The sequence below is a fragment of the Narcine bancroftii genome, chromosome 1 (genome assembly GCF_036971445.1).
Source record: "Narcine bancroftii isolate sNarBan1 chromosome 1, sNarBan1.hap1, whole genome shotgun sequence".
NCBI lineage: Eukaryota > Metazoa > Chordata > Chondrichthyes > Torpediniformes > Narcinidae > Narcine > Narcine bancroftii.
Window position 1 is genome coordinate 103,333,963 of NC_091469.1, and position 21,947 is coordinate 103,355,909.

The window sequence follows — 21,947 nt, forward strand, 5'->3', positions numbered from 1 at the left end:
TATCTATTTTCTGAGCTAACAGTTCTTGTGTCTCTATAACTTTTTTTATTAGATTCCTCTAATTTCTCTTTTAAGTCCTCTACCTCCATTTCTACTGCTGCTTCCCGCTCTTCCATCTTGTCCATTTTCTTTCCCATTTCTGTTAAGGTCATATCTATTTTATTCATTTTCTCTTCTGTGTTGTTTATTCTTCTTCTTAAATCATTAAATTCCTGTGTTTGCCATTCTTTAAATGATTCCATGTATTCTTTAATAAGAGAAAGTATATCCTTTATCTTGCCTTTCCCTTCTTCTTCTATTTCACTGTACTCTTCCTCTTCCTCCTCTTCTTCCTCTGGGTTGGCCATCTGTTGTTTCTTTGTTGCCCTTTTCTTCTCTTCTTTCTTGTTTTCATTGTCTTCTGTGTTCTCTTCTTGCTGCAGGTGTTCTGCAGCTGTCATTGCCGGCTGTGGAGATCGACTCCCCAGCTGGTCACCCCTCCCGTCGGTGTGTATTTTTTCATGCGCACCACGCATGCGCGAGGAGTCGTGCATGCGCGGTTGCGCACTTTTACTCGGCTCAACGAGCCATTTTTGTAGTCCACTTTCTACCGACCTGAGGGAGCGGGTTTCTCTCTCCACCGCGGGCCTCTTCGAACAGGTAAGGCCTTCTCCTTCTTCCTCCGTTGTCTTCTCTTCCTCTCTTCTTACCGTTGATTTCGATTTTTCTTTTTTTGTCGCCATCTTCTTTCCACCTTTATACTCACTTTTCTTTAACTTTTATTTCTGTGCCTTTGTGTTTTCCTTTGTTTTTTCCGACTTTTCTGGAGAGGGCTGGAGTTCACCGTCCGGCCACTACTCCATCACATGACTCCCTCAATCAATGGCTTTACTGATGTGGATGGAGTTCGTACAGTGATGTGGAAGCGAGTATTCCAGATGTTTTAACTATAATAACCACAGGCTGAAAAATATAAACTCTTCCCTCTATCCTCAACTGAACATGAAATGTCCCTTCCATAGGCACTGCACTCACACCCTGCCTTCCACTAAGCTACACCTGTGCCGTACTAAGTCTTAGCATGTGTGCTGTTTCATCAAATTCAGTGAACATTCGCAGGAATTCTTCTGGCATTCAAGTCTGGTGAATTCTATCTATTTCTCAACACTCCAAGTAAACACATGTTCCATTGCTTCTCCAGTGCGTCAGACATTGCAAAGATTGTACGAGGACTGGAAGACCCAATCTCCACACTGTTAAAAGAGATGGAAGTTGCACTTAATCCATTAAATGAAGTCAACTAATGCGAATACAAACCAACTGCAGGGCTGGAGACTGATGCTATCCATTCAAGCTATAAATCATTGAAGTTTTATAGACAGACAGCAAGCGATGTCATCATATAAATTTCCAATCCTAGATCACTGTAGCCATTCACTAAAATATTATTTTTCAACTTCACATCACTGACTGCCATCAAAATGGAACTGAAGTGCACAGCATGTAATGGATGCACATATCATTTCAGAAATGAATGTGCACCTGGAACCTTCAGCGATTTACAAAGTGCCCCTGGAACCTTCAGTGATTTACAAAGTGGGAGGACAACTTGTGTAAATTTTGCACTGCAAGTTATATTAAATGTGACAACCTCCAAATGATGACTGTGCTCACTCCTTGCTGCAGATGGAAGGACCATCCAACAACTTCCACAGCTGAAGGGCTGCTTAAACTGAGGGCTTCACTTCCTGGGAAGTAAACCATGTGGGGAAAAATACAATGTCCTCAGCAAAATCAATACACAGGAAGGTTCAGGACTAAATGCGAGTCCGATCATGATTCAGAGCCTTGACCCCAGAACAGTGACCAGCCCTTTGCCTCCACAGATGCTGCCTGACCCACTGAGTTCTTCTAGCAAACTTTTTGCTCCAGATTCCAGCATCTGCAGTCTTACATCTCCTGTGATTCTGCCATTCAATCCCATTTTCAAGTTACATAGTCCATTCCTGCTTCTATAAAATTGAAATTCTAAGGGGTAAATAACAAAATTAGAGATTGGGAAGCAGGGAGCGAGAACAAGTCAAAGCAAGGTGGTGAAGAAATGCCACCAATAGCTAAAAGAATTAGAGTGATAAATTTGGCAGTGATTAGAAGGTGTGAAAATGTGACATCTGGATGATTTTTGGTCAGTAGATGGAGAAAGAATGTCTATGAAATATTAAGAGCAAGACATTGGATCTATGTCAGGGTCATGTTGCAGTACAACTTCAAATACATCCACTGTTACCTCTTGTGGGTCATTCTCCAGTTTCAAGCCTTCTCCTTTTCTCCGGCTTTTACCTGAACAAGGACAACAATTGGTTAATGAATTGGAAGTCCCAGTTTTCTTCCAAGTGTCCCACCAAACTGCACATCATTTCAGTACCAACAGGAATGGAATGATGATGAAAATAGCCCAGATGTTTCAACTCAGAGCCCCAAAGTAAGACACATCAATGGGACTCCTTTTCCATCTACTCTTTCCATTTCATCCTTGTATTAAATTATTTTGCATTTAATGTCAACATTTTTATTTTCTATTCAGCCTACTAATTTCCCATTTGACATATTTCTTGAAGATTTTTAAACAAGAGTTATTTGACAGGGCAGTTAAACACCAAAATGCAAAACAGATCATCTGCACTGTTCTATCAGCCATTTCTGGGACTGTACACATTAAATACAATTAGCTTTAAATGAAGCATACGGATTTAAAATCAAATTGCCAGTTGAATTCCAAAATAGGAACCTCTCCACAGAACACTGAAATCTTTTATTTTCTAGTTTTGGACCGGTCCTATCATCAAAATGGCTTTCACTGAATTTTGATTTTAAAGGAAAATAAAGTGACTTCATGTTTACCGATGAAGACCTATTTATAATCCTCCTAGTGCACGTAAACTGTACCTAAACCATTCCTTTCACACTATCTTTTTAATTCTTTACCCCGATACTCAAAAAAATTTCCAAATCCCTGCTATCAGTGTGTTCAAAATGTCAATTGAGCCAGCCACATACAGTGTGCATCAGGTGGTGAGTGGCTCACTTCTCGATGGCATCTCAAGTCATGAATGTCATGGAATACTCTCCACTTGCTTGGGACAATACAACTCCAACATTAACCCAAGAAATGGGGAAAGTGGCAGCAGAAGAGCTGTCTCTTTATTTTTCAATTTTTTAGTTTCAGATTAATAAACATAGAGATCAGGATTGCATTAACAATAGTTAACATATACAAAGACAGACACTGAGCAACATATGTAAACAGCCTCCCAATCTCTTAAAGGCCAAACATGAAAAGAAATCAAATTTTAGAAGAGGTGTCTCAGCAGTTTATTTATTCACTCAGTAACATTTAACATTATTGTAGAAAAGGATCAGATCCAATATCTGAATGCAGAACCCCAGTGAAAAGTCTCAACCCAAAAATTCTGACAACTCATTTCTCTCCCACACCAACATTTTTTTTGCTTCTGATCTAAAACATTTGTAATAACAAAATGGGGATGGGTGGGAAGCCCCAAATCTAGACCCTCTGAAATGTGAAGAAACACAAGAGGGTGGAACGGCTGAAGGGGAAGTTTATGGCCATCAGAAAGAACTCATCGTGGCTACAGGAAGAGTTTCAAGTGATTAAATGATTAATCATCTGATTTTATCAAGGAAAACTCAAGATACTTCAAGACCACAATAACCTGGTGTGGAATTGTGTGGTACCATATTGATATGATACCACAGTAGTGGAATGGATGGAAAGGGGCAATGAGTCAGCAGACAGGCGGGAGAATGAAAACTTAGCTGAATGGTGCGCTATCAACAATCTTGCACTCAATGTCACCAAAACAATGACATGAATTGAATTCTGTGAAAGAAGTATTGTGGAAAAAAGGTTATAAAGCAACATTTAGATATCCTGCAGTACTGAAGATTTTTCAAGATGGTTACCAATCAAAATTTTTTGATGATCCTAAGGAAGCTATGGATTTTGCTCAATCGTTACTAATTATACAATTTCAGGAAAGACGTAGTCCTCCACGGTCTCCAAAGAGAGTGGAGATATAAGATGGGAATCGAATTCCAAGGAGAAATGGAAATAATGGTGGTCGAAGTGATAAAGTTGATTAAAAAATACTAAAAAATTTTTTTTTCTCTTTTTGAGAAAATTTTAAAAATGATAGTTTATGTGAAACGTGAGTTGGGAGAGGGAGCTGGGTGGGCACTATTTTCCAGAAGTCATCAGCTACGTGTGAGTTATCTCACACCCGATATTGTGTGGGAGTTACCGCAATGAGCGGTTGACCCAGGAGGAGGTAGCAGTTGCCTCCTGCCTGGTTTTTTTTTCTTATTAATTTTTGGATTGAGGAGTGAAGATTTTTTTTATTTTTAAATTTTTTTTATATATATATTTTTTGTAGTTTTAGGAGGGGATCAGGGGAGGGAGTTTTTTTTTCTTTCTCTTTTTTTTCTTTTTTCCTTCTCTTTTTTTGTGTGTTCTTTTAAGTAATGTTTAAATTTAAATTTGTTTTTTTTTAATACTTACGGTTTTAATAATTTTATTAAGTATAAGAAAGTATTTGCTTGTTTAAAAAATTAAAAGTTGATGTGGTTTTTTTTGTAAAGTTTATTTAGTAGATAAGGAATATTTGAAATTTAAATCTGAATGGGATGGATAGGCTTTTTATTTTTTATTATACTTCAAGGTGAAAGAAGTGGTAATTCTGGTGTAAATTATTTTATTATCTTAGTTACAGAACGAAGGGAATAATGGTGAAAGTTATAAATTGAATTGTACAATTCTTAATAAGGCTTGAATTTTGTTTGTTGTTTATGCTCCATTTGTTGAAGATATAGTTTTTGTTGTAGATGTGTTTTTATTATTTGGATATGTGAATTTTAAAGTAATGATTGGGGATATTTAAATGTGGTATTGGGGCTTTTATTGGATAAGTCTTCTTTGGCTTGGCTTCGCGGACGAAGATTTATGGAGGGGGTAAAAAGTCCACGTCAGCTGCAGGCTCGTTTGTGGCTGACCAGTCCGATGCGGGACAGGCAGACACGATTGCAGCGGTTGCAAGGGAAAATTGGTTGGTTGGGGTTGGGTGTTGGGTTTTTCCTCCTTTGCCTTTTGTCAGTGAGGTGGGCTCTGCGGTCTTCTTCAAAGGAGGCTGCTGCCCGCCAAACTGTGAGGCGCCAAGATGCACGGTTTGAGGCGTTATCAGCCCACTGGCGGTGGTCAATGTGGCAGGCACCAAGAGATTTCTTTAGGCAGTCCTTGTACCTTTTCTTTGGTGCACCTCTGTCACGGTGGCCAGTGGAGAGCTCGCCATATAATACGATCTTGGGAAGGCGATGGTCCTCCATTCTGGAGACGTGACCCATCCAGCGCAGCTGGATCTTCAGCAGCGTGGACTCGATGCTGTCGACCTCTGCCATCTCGAGTACCTCGACGTTAGGGGTGTGAGCGCTCCAATGGATGTTGAGGATGGAGCGGAGACAACGCTGGTGGAAGCGTTCTAGGAGCCGTAGGTGGTGCCGGTAGAGGACCCATGATTCGGAGCCGAACAGGAGTGTGGGTATGACAACGGCTCTGTATACGCTTATCTTTGTGAGGTTTTTCAGTTGGTTGTTTTTCCAGACTCTTTTGTGTAGTCTTCCAAAGGCGCTATTTGCCTTGGCGAGTATTCAAGAGCAAAAGGGAAAAATGGTGGAAGAGTACTAAAATTGAATTGTACAATGCTTAATGAGGTTTAGATTTTGTTTTAAGATGGTGGTGTATGTGACTAATATGATGATAGATGTGAAGTTAGTTGATATTTGGTGAAGGTTTATTTTTATAAAGTTTTTTTTATCCTTTTTTTCCTCATGCTACAATTCTCTTTTAAAAATCGATTACTGTTTAATGTTTTTGTTTTTTTTGTAAGTGGGTTTTTTTTCTCTTACATATATTACTAATCTTATTAATCCTTCACTCTTTATTGTGGGGGGGTTGGATTAATTTGAGTCGGTTTATTAATGTTGTGTAATAATTATTGGGGGGTATAGTTTGTTTAGATAACATAACATATAACATAACAATTACAGCACGGAAACAGGCCATTAGGCCCTTCTAGTCCGCACCGAACCAAACACCCCTTTCTAGTCCCACCTCCCTGCACAATGCCCATAACCCTCCATCTTCTTCTCATCCATATACCTGTCCAACCTTTTCTTAAATAATACAATTGACTCCGCCGCCACTATTTCTCCCGGAAGATCATTCCACACGGCTACCACTCTCTGAGTAAAGAAGTTCCCCCTCATGTTACCTCTAAACCTCTGCCCCTTAATTCTTAACTCATGTCCTCTTGTTTTAATCTTTCCTCCTCTTAACGGAAATAGTCTATCCACATCCATTCTGTCTATCCCTTTCATAATCTTAAATACTTCTATCAAATCCCCTCTCAACCTTCTACGCTCCAAAGAATAAAGACCTAATCTGTCTAATCTCTCCATATACTCTAGATGCTTAAACCCAGGTAACATTCTGGTAAACCTTCTCTGCACTCTCTCCAAGAGTGCAGTTTATATCCTTCCTATAATTAGGTGACCAGAACTGCACACAGAACTCCAAATTAGGCCGCACCAACGTCTTATACAATCTCAACATCACCTCCCAACTCCTAGATTACTGATGTTGTATTGTAATTTCATTATTTCATTTTTAAATTTTTTAAAATGTAATCTTATATTTTATTCATGTTATAAAATCTTAAATAAAGTTTAAAAAAAAAGAGAGCATCAGCAATCCTCAAGGATCCACACTACCCAGGACATGAACTGTTCCCACTGCTGTCATCAGGAGCCACAAGACATGTTCCACCGAGTTTAGAAACAGCCGCTATCCCTCCACCATCAGACTCCTAAACAACAGCTCAGAGACTCATTTGAAGACTCTTGCTTTGCACATTATTTATTACAGAAATTTTTTTCTGTAGTGTACAGTTTGTTTACATTTCTCTCATGAATATGTATCTTTTTCTTGAGTACTGGCCTGCAGGAAAAAGTATCTCAGGGTTGTATGTCATGTATGTACTCTGACAATAAATATGAATTTTGGAGGCAGAAGACACACTATTAGTATGGATTTTTACTTTTCTTCTATTTAGAAGGCATGTAATCTGCATATCTATGTGCTGCAGATAAGGCTGCCAAAGTCCAACAAATGTGTCATATTTCCTCCTTAAATTATACACTATTTTCTCCAGGGGAAAATAACTCTACATTTCCATATTCCATCATGTAATATCTAGTTGGGAGTCAGACTTCCACATGACCACTATACATTTCCTGGCTACCGCCAAGGCGACCTTCACAAACTGAATTTGGTACTTAGTTTAAAACTCATATCCATAATGTTCCCCAAAAGGCACAATTCCGATTCTGTGGAAAATCCACCTTTGTAATTTTTTTCAGAATGTCCCCTAGATCCTCCCAGAAGGATGGCAGAGTAAATGGTAAAGTTGAACAACTTTGAAAGTGTATTTATGGTGGCAAAATATCTTAAGCAAGAGAGAAAACACAAATTTTGATGGTTTTCATTAGTTTTTAGCTGCAATCATGAACTGGAGGAATGCGTGCCGCTGTAATACAGCAAAACCCATTGTCTGGAATTCAAGCAACCGGAAAGAAATGTGGAAGCTTAAAATTGGCGCACCTTGCCATTAGTTCATCAATCATGCAACAAGCAATCTCAAGTAACTGGAAATTTCACCAATCCCCATAGCTGCCGGATACCAAGGATTTTACTGTAGACATTTCTCAACCAATAGAAAGATTGGGTAAGTTACACCACCAGAAAACATTTAAACAAAAATTCAAAAGATTAAAAAGGAATTCCCTATAATTTCAATGTAAATTATTTGCATCTGATTCCAAGCTCAAAAAGTCAAACTTAAAATACTGACACAAATATCTGAAATACATAATGTCCATTTACAATCAAACCTTAAGATAATAAAATAATGCACAAGGTATCCTTTTGGGATATTCAGCAAGTTAAAGGAAAATAAAATGGATAAAAGATTAAAGTGGGTATATAGGGTCAGCACAGACTTGATGGGTTGGAGGTGTCAATGCCAAATTGCCCTAATTCTATTAACAATGTATTGAGTGGTCCCAATAGGGTGGACATGGAGAGGGCTCAAAGCTCCAATGACCTAGTTTCAATCCTAACTAGTTCCATGCAGAGTTTGCATATTATCCCTGTAGCTGCAAAAATTTCCTCTGACTGTTTCCACACCCCAAAGGTGTACATACTATGGTATATTAACTGGCTACTATGAATTGCCCTGAAAGTTGGTGGGCGGCAGGAAAATTCAGGGTGGTAGGAAGGTGAAGTATTAATGGGAATGGGTATGAAAATAACCCATTAACCAGAATTCAAGCAACCAGCAAAAAAAAAATGCAGAAATAAATAGGTAAAAAATACAGGTTTAAAATTGGCGCACCTCATCATTAGTTCATCAATCATGCAACACAATCTCAAGCAATCTGAAAATTCACTTATCTGTCATCTACCAATCCCCATTGGTGCTGGATACCAAGGGTTTTACTGTAACTGTTGAATGGATTTACTCTGAATGGTAACACAGACTGGGTGGAATAAATGGCCAATCAATCAATGCATGTAGATTGTCACTGGCATGCAGATGCTACTTTCTGTGATTGTTCTGAGGTGGTTAATGAACATTAAACCTTATCATAGTTATTAATAGAGATGGTAATGGACAGATTTGAACAGCTTTTCTACTTCACCTGATAAATCTTGTTTCAGCAAAGAACTTCACTTTCTACCACATTTGAGACAATGTTCCATGTTAGTATCATCATCTTCTCTGTATGACACCTCCAAAAGCTTTCTCATGATGAATTGGTGGTCATGACACTATATTAGTGGTTTCTTCTCCTCCCATGATTCTCAAACTCTGAAAGATCTTTATTTGTAAGCTCTTCAGGCAATTCCAATAACCCTTTGACATTTACCTGGCTTCCTTCTTCAACACCAGCGTCATTCACCAACTGGACAATCCATGCCACTCATTGCTGCATGAGGCGAATGATCTCTTCCAATGGTCCTGGATGTTGGCTTGACTGACACCAAACTCAGAAATGTTGTCATGCACATTCCCAATATTAACCAAACATCTAGGGACTATTCATGATGAGCAAGGTTCTGTTTTCTATAATTCAGCATTGTATCATTCATTGATGTGGGAGAGAAACACATACAATCTTAGAAGAGCACTCATCATCTCATCATCCAGGTTTTCTTAGTACATTGTCAAACAACAGGAAGATCATCCTCTGAATACTCAAGAAACCTTGGATTCTGTAGATTAAGAGAATTACGTTTACTGTCATCCATGGCATTGCCACTTAGGTGCAAGATCATCTTTGGCCTCGAAGCCTGGAGCAGATAGCTCTCCCCCTGAGACCAACAAGTGTAAGGAAGACCTCTTCCAAAAGAGCCCTGTCTCACCAACTTTTAAACAAGTGTTTAGGAGAAAAACTACTTTCCACTGAGAATGGTTTCAGCTCCTCTGGAAAATGTTCTGCTACCACAATATTTGCACTTACTGCCTCCCTGAAAAAATGAACACTGTGCATCCTGCAAGTTTCTCGAAACAGTTAAACCAGCCGTCCTTGAACAAATCAGCTTCTGCACCTCCTGTTTGTGGAACTCTTGACATTATCTTATTTTCCTGGATAATCAAATAGGGGCATAAACCATTGATTCTGATTTTCTAATGCATGCCTTTGTTTTAAATAGCTAGCCACATCAGTAACCCATAGAAATTAGCCGTGAGCAAAATGATCAGGCGTCTTTACTGGTGCAGCTAGGCCTGAGAGTTTAATTGCAACCACCTGCTAATGCTGAAATAATCTTTATCCCCTAATGTAAAGTTTTGCAAATCAAGAACACATTGATTCATGGGCACAATTGAGTTAAAGTTAAAAAAAAACACACCAGTGGTGAATCTGTAAATAAAAGGATCCTTATTTGAGAGGAGAGAGATCATATCAATCTCTATCGGATGAAAAAAGAATTCCAGGGACATCATGAAACCACATTTAGAAGCATGGGTTGGGTTGATCTGAGAGAGCTGGTGCGAATATGCCAAGGAGAGTTGCATCTGAACAATTTGATTCTTTGGGATATAGCACAACCCCCACCCACATTATAATTTGCAAGTTCTGCATGGCACATTGATCAGGAAAGCAGGTTAAAAGGCGTTGGATTCAAAATTTCAATGATTTGTGAGTACAAGATTCTGAAGGGAACATTTGATAAATGACTAAATGTATGGGCTATGTTCAAGAAATGTGCCAATGACAACTTTATAAGCATGGCTGATGATAAAGTTTTTATATATCAAAGGACTGTTTAGTGGACTCTAAAGTGCTAAATGTATCAATCTAGAGAAAGGTGGCACAGTTAGAGTAGCGGTTAGCGCAATGCTTTTACAGCTCCAGTGACCCAGGTTCAAATCTGGCACTGACTGAATGAAACCTCGTAACCTGTGTGGGTTGCCTCCAGATGTTCTGGCTTATTCCTGCATTCTAAAAAATATATGGGTTGTAGGTTAACTGGGCAGCATGAGTCTCAATGGCCACTACTGTGTTGTAAATACAAAAAATTTTAAAAATCATTACTAATGTAGTCACTTTGCCACAAAACAGCTGATTAAAGCAGTTTTTTCTGCACCACATCATCTAATGCTTCATGACAAGACTGAGATGTGAACAGTGAATAAACTAAATGCCCAAACAATGAAGAGCCATTTCACTCATCAGTGGCATGGGCAATCCATTAAATTTGACATAAAGTTAATATGGACAGGCAAAAGTCAGTGTTCTTCCGAACTGCGGCGAGAGCTGGAGCCATGGAATGATTTTACAAATGTCTTCTTTATTTAAAGTTCCTATCAGGCAGGATGAAGTCACTGAAGAAAATCTAAGGAAGTGATAGTGGATAGTGGGCGGCAGTTAGCGCAACGCAGCGATCCAGGTTTCAAAACCAATGCTGTCTGTAAAGAGTTTATACGTTCTCCCAGTATCTGTGTGGGTTTCCTCCAGGTGCTCCAATTTCCTCCCACCATTCAAAACATATGCAGGTTGGAGGGCATTTGGGTGTAATTGGGCTCATGGGCCTGATACCATGCTCTAGGTTGAAGTAAATGACATGCTGAATGGATTAAGAAAACAATGCAAGTTCATTTTTGTGTTGCGGGGCTGTGACGAATGGGGTGCTGCAGGGTGTGGTATTGTGGCCCAGCTGCTCACAATCCATATTAATGACTGAAACGAGGAGATAAAGGGCAACAAGATCCAAGTTTACTGATGCTGGTAAGATGGGTGATGGTGTCACTCAGGTGGAAGGAAAGACTTCAGGATAAAAAAGAATGATTAATTAGACAATATAATGTAGAAATCTGGGGAAAATATATTTTTTAATTGGTGACAGATTGAAAGATTATTGTTCAAGGATCTGAGGGTCTTGTACACAAACCTCTGAAGGTTTTTGTGCAGGAACAGTCAGCAAATCAGTCTTAAATTGCAAGAAAATTGAATAAAGGTGAGAAACATCTTGAATGACGTACAGGTCCAATTTCTTGCCACAAGAAATACTCATGGTAGAGGGGGCAGGATTAAAGTTCACCAGATTGATTCTTGGAAGCTTATCCCATGAAGAGATATGAAGCTTGTTGGGCCTGCACTCCTGAGAATTTAATGAAATAAGAAAGATTCTCATTTACAAGAGCAACATAGGAAAATAGGAACCAATTCTGTGGAAGTGTTAACAATGAAATGTTCTCCTTCGACACAGGTGAAGTAATTTAAAAAGTCATTAGGTTTGATAAACTACAGAGAAACTGATTCCACTGACAAGAGCCTAAACATCAAGATCAAAGACTTCAGATAAATCAACAAAAGAATCAGAGGGAAGATTAGAATGTATCTTTTTATTAAAAAGTTATTTACATTTCACAGTCAAGAAGGCATAGAGAAGGCAGAGTCAAGGGTAACACAAAAGGAAGTTTGATAAACAGTTTGTACAACTATGGGTAACAGGACTAAATGACAACTTTTGAAAGATCTTTCCCTTTCACACTGCAAATATGTGGGTTGAACCAGATAATTTACCATGTCTTGTAACATCCCAACCTGGCAGGGCGAGTTAAATTCAACCGGCTCTGACATTTAGTGGGGGCAAGTGACAGAGTACAGCCAAGTAGACCACTAATCACCTTCTGGCAGTATGAAAGCACAACCTGCCCTCACATTGTTACCGGTGGAGGTGGGGACCCCCCCCTTCCCCCCATTAAAATGCTAGGTTGCCAATTAACCAGGTAAATCATGGTGCTGTGAGAAAGGCTCCAGAGTACAGAAGGCCCAGTAAGTTTTCCCACTTCCTCGGAGGGTTGGCAGTGTGAAGGGTACACAATGCTGCAAGTTTCCAAGATTCATTTTAGGCAAGACCAACAACTCTCATATAAAGTATGGGCAAAACAAAAGTCTCAGTATTTGTATCCTCAAAGTCAGACTCCAAGATGGAGTAAATACAGATGGATCGAGGGCAACTAAACAGAAAAGGTAAAAGAAAATTTGGAGAGCTGCAGTGTGATATCCTGCTCTTTTCACCAACATGGAGACATTTACATTCAGTGATGCAGAAGATATGCAAGAAAAAAAATATTTATCAAATCAGAGATATTAAAGGGAGCACTGACCTTTATCCACAATGTCCCAAACTTCCACCTTCACAATGTCATCAGTTGCTGAAATAATACAAGATGCATTTTTTGCACTTGAATGTAAACACAAAAAATTCAATAAATTAACAGCCCTGTTAAAGATAATAAAGTTGATTAAATCCGGCAGGAAGGGCCACAACTACACCACTTACCATTAGAACACAACATCATGCACAAAAGAATTACCGGATAAAATTATCAACAAAAAGTACCAGAGAATAGCAAGACAGCTGAACAGGACTGCAAGGCAGCAGAAAATAATGGAATTAACTAAATGTACCTCAGGAATTCTGACAAGAGGGAACATGAAGCCCAATACCACCTAACAGAACCAGAAACCAACACCATGACCACCATCAATGAAGGACAGGCAACCCATCCCAGGACCCTGACCCTGAATGAATCAAAGAATGAACTGCAAATGCTGGAAATCAGAATTAAAGACAGGCAATGCAGAACACATTCAGCAGGTAAGGCAGCATCTGTAGAAAAGGAAGAATTGCCAACAGTTCAAGTTAGAATTGTTTCATCAAAGATTCCAGATATGCATCTCACCAAAGATGCTCCACAACTTGCTGGAAAGTCCATAATTGTATAATTTCTCATCATTAACTGACAAACTGAGTGAGACCAAGACACCAGATTAAAAACAGGACAGGTAAACAAGTCTGCAGGTGCTAGGTAACTGGAACAACAGACCAAATGCTGGAGGAACTCAGTGGGCCAGGCAGCATCCAAGGAAAGCAACAGGTTGTCAACATTGTTGGGTGAAAACCTTTCATAGGGGGAACCCATCCTGGTGAAGGATTTCTGGCCCAAAATGTCGACTACCTGTTACTCTCCACAGACGCTTCCTGACCTGCTGAATTTCTCAAGAACTTTTTGTTGTACTTTAAAAACAGGACTGGGTGACCAAATATCAGGCAATAAATGGAAGCATCATGTAATAAATGGAAAACCAAAATAAGCCCATGGCACATCAGTTACTCCAAGAGGCTAATAGGACAGGCTATTAATTCCTGGGCCACCTGAAAATGGTGGGCAGGATAAAGCAGCCTTGGGCATCCTGTAATGGAACAGGATGCACAAAATGACTGCACAGAATTATGGAGCCTAATAAATGAATGCAAAGACAATGAGCAACACAGGACAGACAAAGATCTACAGTCACCAGACAATAAAAGAGGCAAACAACATTCTACTGATGGTATACAAGCAGGTTAAGCAACATCAGAGGGATTAAAATAAAACTTAGCATTTCAGGCTGGAACCCTTAGCCAAGTTTGAAGGATCTTGCTCAGTCTTGAAGGACTCGATCTGAAATGTTGACCACTTTTTCCTCCAACTGATGCTGCTCAACCTGCTGAGTTCCTCCAGCAAAATGTCTTTGCTAGTTTCCAGCATCTGCAGTCTCTTGTGTCATTGGAGAATAAAGGGACAAGCTAAGTAAGACAAACAAAGTCACCACCAGATTAACCAGGCAATAATGAGAATGACTAACTGAGCCCATGGCACTACACAATCACAGAACAAAATACTGTAATTGATTTGAGACAATAATCTAACAGTTGATCCAATCCTGGGCAATGGATACTAAGCAGCCAAACTAAGATCAGACAGCAATAGAGCAAGCTAACCAAGCCTCAGACACAAGCAGTTATGATGAAGAACAATGAACTCCAATTGATGGACAATAACTTGACAGGATAACCAAGCTCAGCCAAACAATATCAAAGGCATCTCATCCTGTTCAGCCTAACCCATGATACAGCAAAAGTCCTAAAATCTGGACTGCTCGGGGATTGGGTCGGTCCAGATTTTCAGGCAGTACTTTTAAAATTCAAATTTAAGGAGAATAAAGAGATGAACGGGTAAATTTTGATAGTTTATTAACTAAATTTTTTTGATGAAAAATACAAAGTACACAAAAAACAAAAATATTTATTCATTCATTTCTGCAACTTCTGTGGCACCTACACACGCACGCAAAATCCTGCTAAATTTTTTTTAAATTGTGAGTTTGAGAAGTCCAGATTCTGTAATGCAGAGTTTAATTTGCGGGGCTTGTAACCGAGTAACCTAACAAACAACCCATAAGCAATTTCAACCACCTATGCAATCAAACTATTCCAGAGATTCAAAGGTGAAAGGATGAAAAATACTTGAAAATTCAAAATAGATTGCATTGATCTTGAAAGCTGAGCAGAATTGACCAACACATCAGTTACCACAGGATTACTGGCACAGGTGCCCAGCTAGAAGCAATAGGATAAAATTCTTTGCATTAATTTCCATTACAAATCAGAATGCTGAGCCATCAATTCAGCAATGATACCTGACTCTCAAGTCCACTCTCTCAAATTATTGTGTCCAAAAATGGCTGCAAAAGCATCAATGAACAAAAGATTAACATTTCACCAGGATTACCCCTCTCAGCAAGCACATTGATGGAAATTAACTGCTAGCATTACAAAAATTAAAATGCAATGACAGATGCAAAGTTCAGGCATTAAATTATTCTTCAGGACTAATCATTTCTTGTAATAACATGCTTCACAACAAAAGTTGCGCATTAGGGAGATATTTAAAACACTTTTAAAATGTCTGGCAGGTAGTACACATAGCCATTGCACTCTGATAAACAATTATTGAAAGCTTTATTCAGAAAATAATCCATATGCCACATCTGCTCTGGGAGCACAGACTGAGCATTACAGGAAAAAAATTACTGTGCATCTAATTCATGCAGTACCAGAGCTGAGAATGTCGATGAAATTGTTTGCAGCCTCAGTTTAAGTTGACTTTGAACTGAGCTGGGAATATTTGGTGGGACAATGGAAACCCAAGTTTACTTTCCACCTAACCTCGGTTTTGATCAGTCTGGGAATATTTGACAGAACAAGGTAAAGGAGTTTTAATCTACACAGTCCTGACCACATTTGCTGTGGTGAGGTGAAAGTTTTACCTTGCATCTTCAAAGTGGCTCGCTGATAGACATCAGCAATATTTGATACAGATATGGTGGAGAAAGGATTCTCCTGCACATTACAATTAAGTTACTGATCCCCTGATACTGTTGTGATCTCAAATTGCAATTGAGAAGGCAATGCAGTCACTGGATAAAGATTCTCAGCTTTCCCAATTCCAACTTAACTCATCCTTAAAACATTGGAATATTTAAAAACAAAAGTTTCTGATGAAGATTTGCACCCGAATCATTTGTCATTCACTTTGAACAGATAATAACTGAACTAATTTTGCATTTTCTAAAAGCTTCTCTCGTCCAAACTTACTTTTGTAGCTCCAATGAATGCTGGTGACTTGTATCTCCTGAGTTGGGATATATTGTTCCACAAATTTCTTGCCTTGCAGTCTGTGCCATAATGTAGTCTTTCCTGTATTTCTATCACCTCGAATCAATATTTTCACTAGAAAAGGCAGAAACATTAACAAGCTTTTTGATGCAATTGTAATTCCCCAGTTGCACGACAGCACAGAAACAGGCCCAATGTCCCAAACCGCCATGGCGACCAAACTGCCAACTTGAGATCATCCTATATTCCTGTATTTGACCCATAAGCATCTGAACCTCTCCTATCCATATATCTGTACAAATGTCTGAAACACTGTCATTTTGCCTGTCTCTACCACTTCCTCTCAATGCCCTAACAAAGGCAAGGGTGACATCTGCTTTCTTCACCACTGTCTATTGGTGTTGCCATGTTCAAGGAACTATGTAATTACGCACCTATGTTTCCTTGTTCAACAACACTGGGGTAAAATAGTGGTGTATTCACCCTGAATCACACAGCAGTATAGCACTGGAAGGTATAGACCTGCACCACTGAAAAATACAGGGGTATAGTGGAGATCTACAGAGCACCAAATAGTAAAAGAGAAATGTAGGAATAAAAAATATGCAAAAATTGTTGGAGACTGATATTAGAGTTTAAATTACGTCAAAATTATTGGAATAAAATTGGGGTCAATTGCAAAGAAGCAGAGGACTCTTTTTCCAACAATGAAACAGGAATTTCTGGAGATGGTGCTGGGAAATTCTGAATGTGAAAAGTGGGAGAACATGAGGAGTAATGAGCATTAGGCCATAATGATTAAATTGACAACAACGGGGTACATCCAAATCAGAACTCAATTGGTGTATGGCTAACTTCAGTGAGACATATGGGCAACTGGGCAAGACAAAGTGGAATCAAATATTGCTTGGTAAAACTGTGACTGGGAGACCCTCAGGTTTCAGGCAAGGTAGGTTTTCACAAAGCGAACAGAAAAGAGAATCAAACCAAGAATACCCTGGATGGTAGGAAAAGAAATTACATAATGCAGGACAATTGAGTGTTTGCAGTGAGAACCAGGCAGAATTTTCTCAGAGGGGGTGAAAAGGAAAACATGACAGTATGAGGAGGAAATGGCAGTTAAAGAAACGGGGAATCCAAAAGGATTCACTGGATGTATGAATTTGCAGTTAGAGCAGGAGCACTGAAGAGTATTGAATTTTTTTTAATTAAGAGGATGTTGCCAAATCGCAGCAGTAACATGAAAAATGCTTCAACTAAACGAGTCTCCAGCTCATTTAAAGAGGGTGATGGTGATGTAGACTACAAAAAGGCTGGACAGAATCTTTCAATCCTCCCTGGATACAGGGATCACACCAAAGGAGTGGAAAATTGCAAATCTAAAAAAGGCATAAAAGATGGCCAGCAACTATCAGGCCAGCCAGTTTAACTGCGCAAGAAAGTTTGGAAAAAATAATGAAGGAAAATATTATAAGCATGTGGGAAAATTTGAGTCTCAAGAGGAGGCAACTAACATTTGGTAATTATGTTTATTAGCAGTAGCATGAAGAAGAAATTAAAGGTGGAAAGCTGAGTGATGGTATCTGGCTGTCCTCTTGTAGATTAGACTATTGATCAAAAACTACAGCTCAGCCCTCAATACCATAGCCCCGAGCAAACTCATTCTCAAACTTCAGAATCGAAGCCTCAGTATTCCCCTCTGCAACTGGATCCTTGACTTCTTGTCAAACTGAATGCAATGTTAAGATGGGAAACAACATCTCCGTAAGCACTCAACACTCAGGATGTGTATCGAGTCCACTGCTATACTCCCACTACACCAATGATGGTACAACTAAAAATCATTCAAATACCATCTTCAAATTGAAACCTCAATAGGGGACCAGGTATCAAATAACAATATTGGGATACAGGAAACAGACTAAAAGTCCAGTGACATAACAGCCTTTCTCTCAATATTAATGAGACAAAGGAGATGATCATTGATTTCCCATCCACTGATGTAACAAGAGTAGATAGCTTCAAGTCCTTCAGAATAAATATCTCCTTTGATCTGGCCTGGGGCAAGCACATTGAAGCAACGATCAAAAAAAGCACACAATGCCTCTATTTCCTTGGAAGACCATGGAGGTAAGGCATGCCCTCAGTCCCTCAACTTCTACAGGTGCACCATTCAAAGTATATTTACTAGATACATTACAGCATGGTATGGGAGCTGCCCAGCTCAAGATCAATTGAAACTACAGGTGATGAACAGAGCTCAAAACAAAAAAAATTCTCTCCTCCATGGATGCCATCTACTTCTCCTTCGGCCTAGGAAAGGCATTCAACACTGAAAGGACCCATCCTGCCAATGGACACGCACTCTTTTCCTTCCTTCAATCAAGAATCATGCTTAAGGCATCTGAATGAACCCACAAGCCCTTGCTTGGTGCCAATTAATCTTCCTTTTCACTGTAACCCTGTAACATGTACACAAAAGACAGCCAAATGTGATGCTAGAGATAGCCTGTTGCTCTGTTTACAGAAGAGCTCTTCTCACTGAACTAGGTATTTTTTGACAAATAAATACAGCAGAAACAAGCCCTTTGGCCCTTTTAGTCTGTGCCAAACTATTACTCTGCCTGGTCCCACTGCCTGCACCTCGTTCATATTCCTCCATACCTCTCCCATCTATGTACCTGTCCAAAAATTTTTTAATAAAAAAAATTGCACCTTCATTCACTTCAGCTGGCAACTTATTCCACATTCCCACCACTCTGTGTGAAGAAGTTCTTCCTAATGTTCCTTTAAACTTTTCCCCTTATCCTGCATCCTTTGGTTTTTAATCTCACCTATCCTCAATGGGAAAAAGGTTGCTTTCATTTACTCTATCTACACCCATCATAATTTTAAATACTTCTATCAAATCTCCCCTCATTCTTCTACGCTCTAATGAATAAAGTCCAAACCTGTCCAACTTTTCCCTGTTAAGCCCTTCTGTAGTTGGGTGACCAAACCTTCACACAATACTCCAAATTTGGCTTCACCAATGTATTGTACAACTTTACCATAACATTCCAACAGCTATACTCAATATTTTTGATTTATCAAGGCCAATATGCCAAAAGCTCTCTTTACAACCCTATCTACCTGTGACATCATTTTGAAGAATTACGTATCTGTATTCCCAGATCCCTCTGTTCCATCATACTGCTCAATGCCCCAGGGCTCGTCATGCACGTCCTGGACTGAATCGTCAGAAATAACATAAATCTCTATCTCTGATGGATGCTGCAAGACCTGCACTTCTGTATTTTTTTTTTTAACCATACATGTCCTACCTTGGTTTGTCCTTTCAAAGTGCAACACCTCACATATGTCTGCATTAAATTCCACCTGCCATTTTACATCCCATCTGATCCAGATCCCTCTGCAAACTTTGGAAGCTATCCTTGCTGCCCACTACAAATCCAATCTTTGTGTCATCTGCAGACTTGCAGATCCAATTTACCACATCATCACCCAGATCATTGATATTAATGACAAATAACAATAGAACCAGCACTATCCCTTGAGGCACACAAGTCAGAGGCCTTCGGTCACAGAGTTGATCATCCACTACCACTATCTGGTTTCTCTCAAAGCCAATGCCTAATACAGTTCACCACAAACTCCAAGCAATTGAAACTTCTCAACCAACGTCCCATGTAGAACCTTGTCAAAGGCCGGGTAATCTCCTCCAAAAACTCCTTGCTACTGTCTCAACTGTTGTTACATTTCCTTTTTTATTCCACCACACATCAATCATGTACTAAAGTGTTTTTGTTCACTAAACCAATGACCCAAATACCAATGATTCCCTCCACCTAACCAACCTTGTCAACTGCCTCCAACCCCTAATCTCCTTAACCAATGAAGTTGGCTCCAAAAGTCTAAAGCCCCAATTATCTTCGACCAGTCACACCAACCAAAATGGAACTCAGTCCTGCTCAGTTATACTGCAGTCCCGGACCCCTGCTGCGGTCCACCCCGGGCCCCGCCCCCTGCTGCGCTCCACCCCCGGGCCCCGCCCCCTGCTGCGCTCCACCCCCGGGCCCCGCCCCCTGCTGCGGTCCACCCCCGGGCCCCGCCCCCTGCTGCGGTCCACCCCCGGGCCCCGCCCCCTGCTGCGCTCCACCCCCGGGCCCCGCCCCCTGCTGCGCTCCACCCCCGGGCCCCGCCCCCTGCTGCGCTCCACCCCCGGGCCCCGCCCCCTGCTGCGCTCCACCCCCGGGCCCCGCTCCCTGCTGCGCTCCACCCCCGGGCCCCGCCCCCTGCTGCGCTCCACCCCCGGGCCCCGCCCCCTGCTGCGCTCCACCCCCCTGGCCCCGCCCCCTGCTGCGCTCCACTTCCGTGACCCCGGCCCCGCTCACTGTTGCGCTGCATCCTCGTGATCCCAGCCCCGCACTCCGTTACTCTGCACCCCCGGGTCTAGCCCCGCTTACTGTTGTACTGCACTCCTTTGGCGAATCTCCGCTGCAGGCTCTGGTTCATGCTCTGGAGCCCAGCTGGGATAATCCGGTCCTTGCCGGGTGCCTGCTCCGTGCCCACCAGCTTTTTCAGAGCTGAAAACATCTTTCCAGGGAGGCAGCCTCGACTCAGCGGCCGGGACCCAACCCGAGGAGGAGCGACCAAAGCTTCCACTCCAACAGCGGCACATCAACACGGCAGGCCCGGCGTCGTGGCTCCGGGTCAGGAGGCGGGGAAACTGAACGCGCCTGCGCACTGCGTGCAACCCGCTTCATACTGTACGCCTGCGTCCTCAGCACGACCCGGCAACTTGCTGCACTGCGTGCATCCAGGTTCACACTGCGCCTGCGTATTCAGCACTACCCGGCAAAAAGCCCACATTCCGCGCCTGCGCACTCAGCACAACGCCGAGCCCACACTCTGCGCCTGCGCACTCAACACAACGCCAAGTCCACACTCCGCGCCTGCGCACTCAGAGCAAATCGGTCTCACAGATCAATCACAAAACCCTGCAGTCACCGTGGTTGAAGTGAAAATACTGGAGACACTCAGATCTCACACACTGCGCCGGCGTACTCTGCCCAACCCGACACCACGCCTGCGCACCGCCGATTCTGGCGTGGGATTGCGAGGTAATGCCGAAGCCTCCGTTACTGTGGCTGGTTTAGTTATGCTGGTGCACGGGAAAGGAGCGTGGACCAGAGGCAGTCTTTGCAATATACCCATTTTGCATTACTTACCTTGTCTCTGAGAGAGGAATTAAATTCCCAATTTGCACGGGAGCAATAATCTGGCAGATGTAACGCCTGGATTTGCGACGTTCGCTCAGGCACCGCTGGGTGCGAAGGCGCTGAACAGGACGGATCCAGAAAAGTCAGTCCCACATTTGACCATGCAAAATTGCAGTCTGCGGAGATGTCATCGTCGAATGCTATGCTGCAAAACCGAAACTGTGAATGTGGAACACGCGTTAATTATTGTTAAGGATGTAATGCAGATGCCCGCTGTATACAATCTTGATTGCCCCTCCTAAACTCGGAATTTCTAAAACCGTGACTGTTTAATCGCAACAGTCATATAGGAACACCACCTGCAGGCTCTCTTCCAAATCTCACTCTCATCTTGACTCGGAAATGGTGCAATGCTGGAAATCAGAAATAAAATGAGAAAACGCTGGAAACACTGAACAGTTCAGGCAGTATTTCTGGAAAGAGAAACGGAGTAAAAATTTCAGATCCAAGTTTCATTGTCAGACAATCAAAATAAGCCAATGATTTCTGATGACCTTTCATACATCCACGGAAACAAACTATGGATGCTGTACAGTGTA

General features: G+C 41.1%; 1 protein-coding gene across 4 annotated transcripts in view; it reads right to left on the reverse strand.

Moving 5' to 3' along the window:
• Window positions 1–20,878, reverse strand: part of LOC138761972 (rab-like protein 6) — a 155,632-nt gene extending 134,754 nt beyond the window's left edge. For 2 of the 4 annotated variants that reach the window (XM_069935040.1, XM_069935030.1), the window contains exons 1-4: window positions 20,593–20,878; window positions 16,106–16,240; window positions 12,789–12,836; window positions 2,267–2,319 (exon numbers count right to left, since the gene is read on the reverse strand). In XM_069935040.1, coding sequence (XP_069791141.1) covers window positions 2,267–2,319; window positions 12,789–12,836; window positions 16,106–16,240; window positions 20,593–20,722 — 366 coding nt within the window. In that variant the 5' untranslated portion in view covers window positions 20,723–20,878. The remainder of the gene's footprint in view (window positions 1–2,266; window positions 2,320–12,788; window positions 12,837–16,105; window positions 16,241–20,592) is intronic. The other 2 variants (XM_069935024.1, XM_069935014.1) reach the window with 1 other exon arrangement.
• Window positions 20,879–21,947: the final 1,069 nt, after the last annotated feature.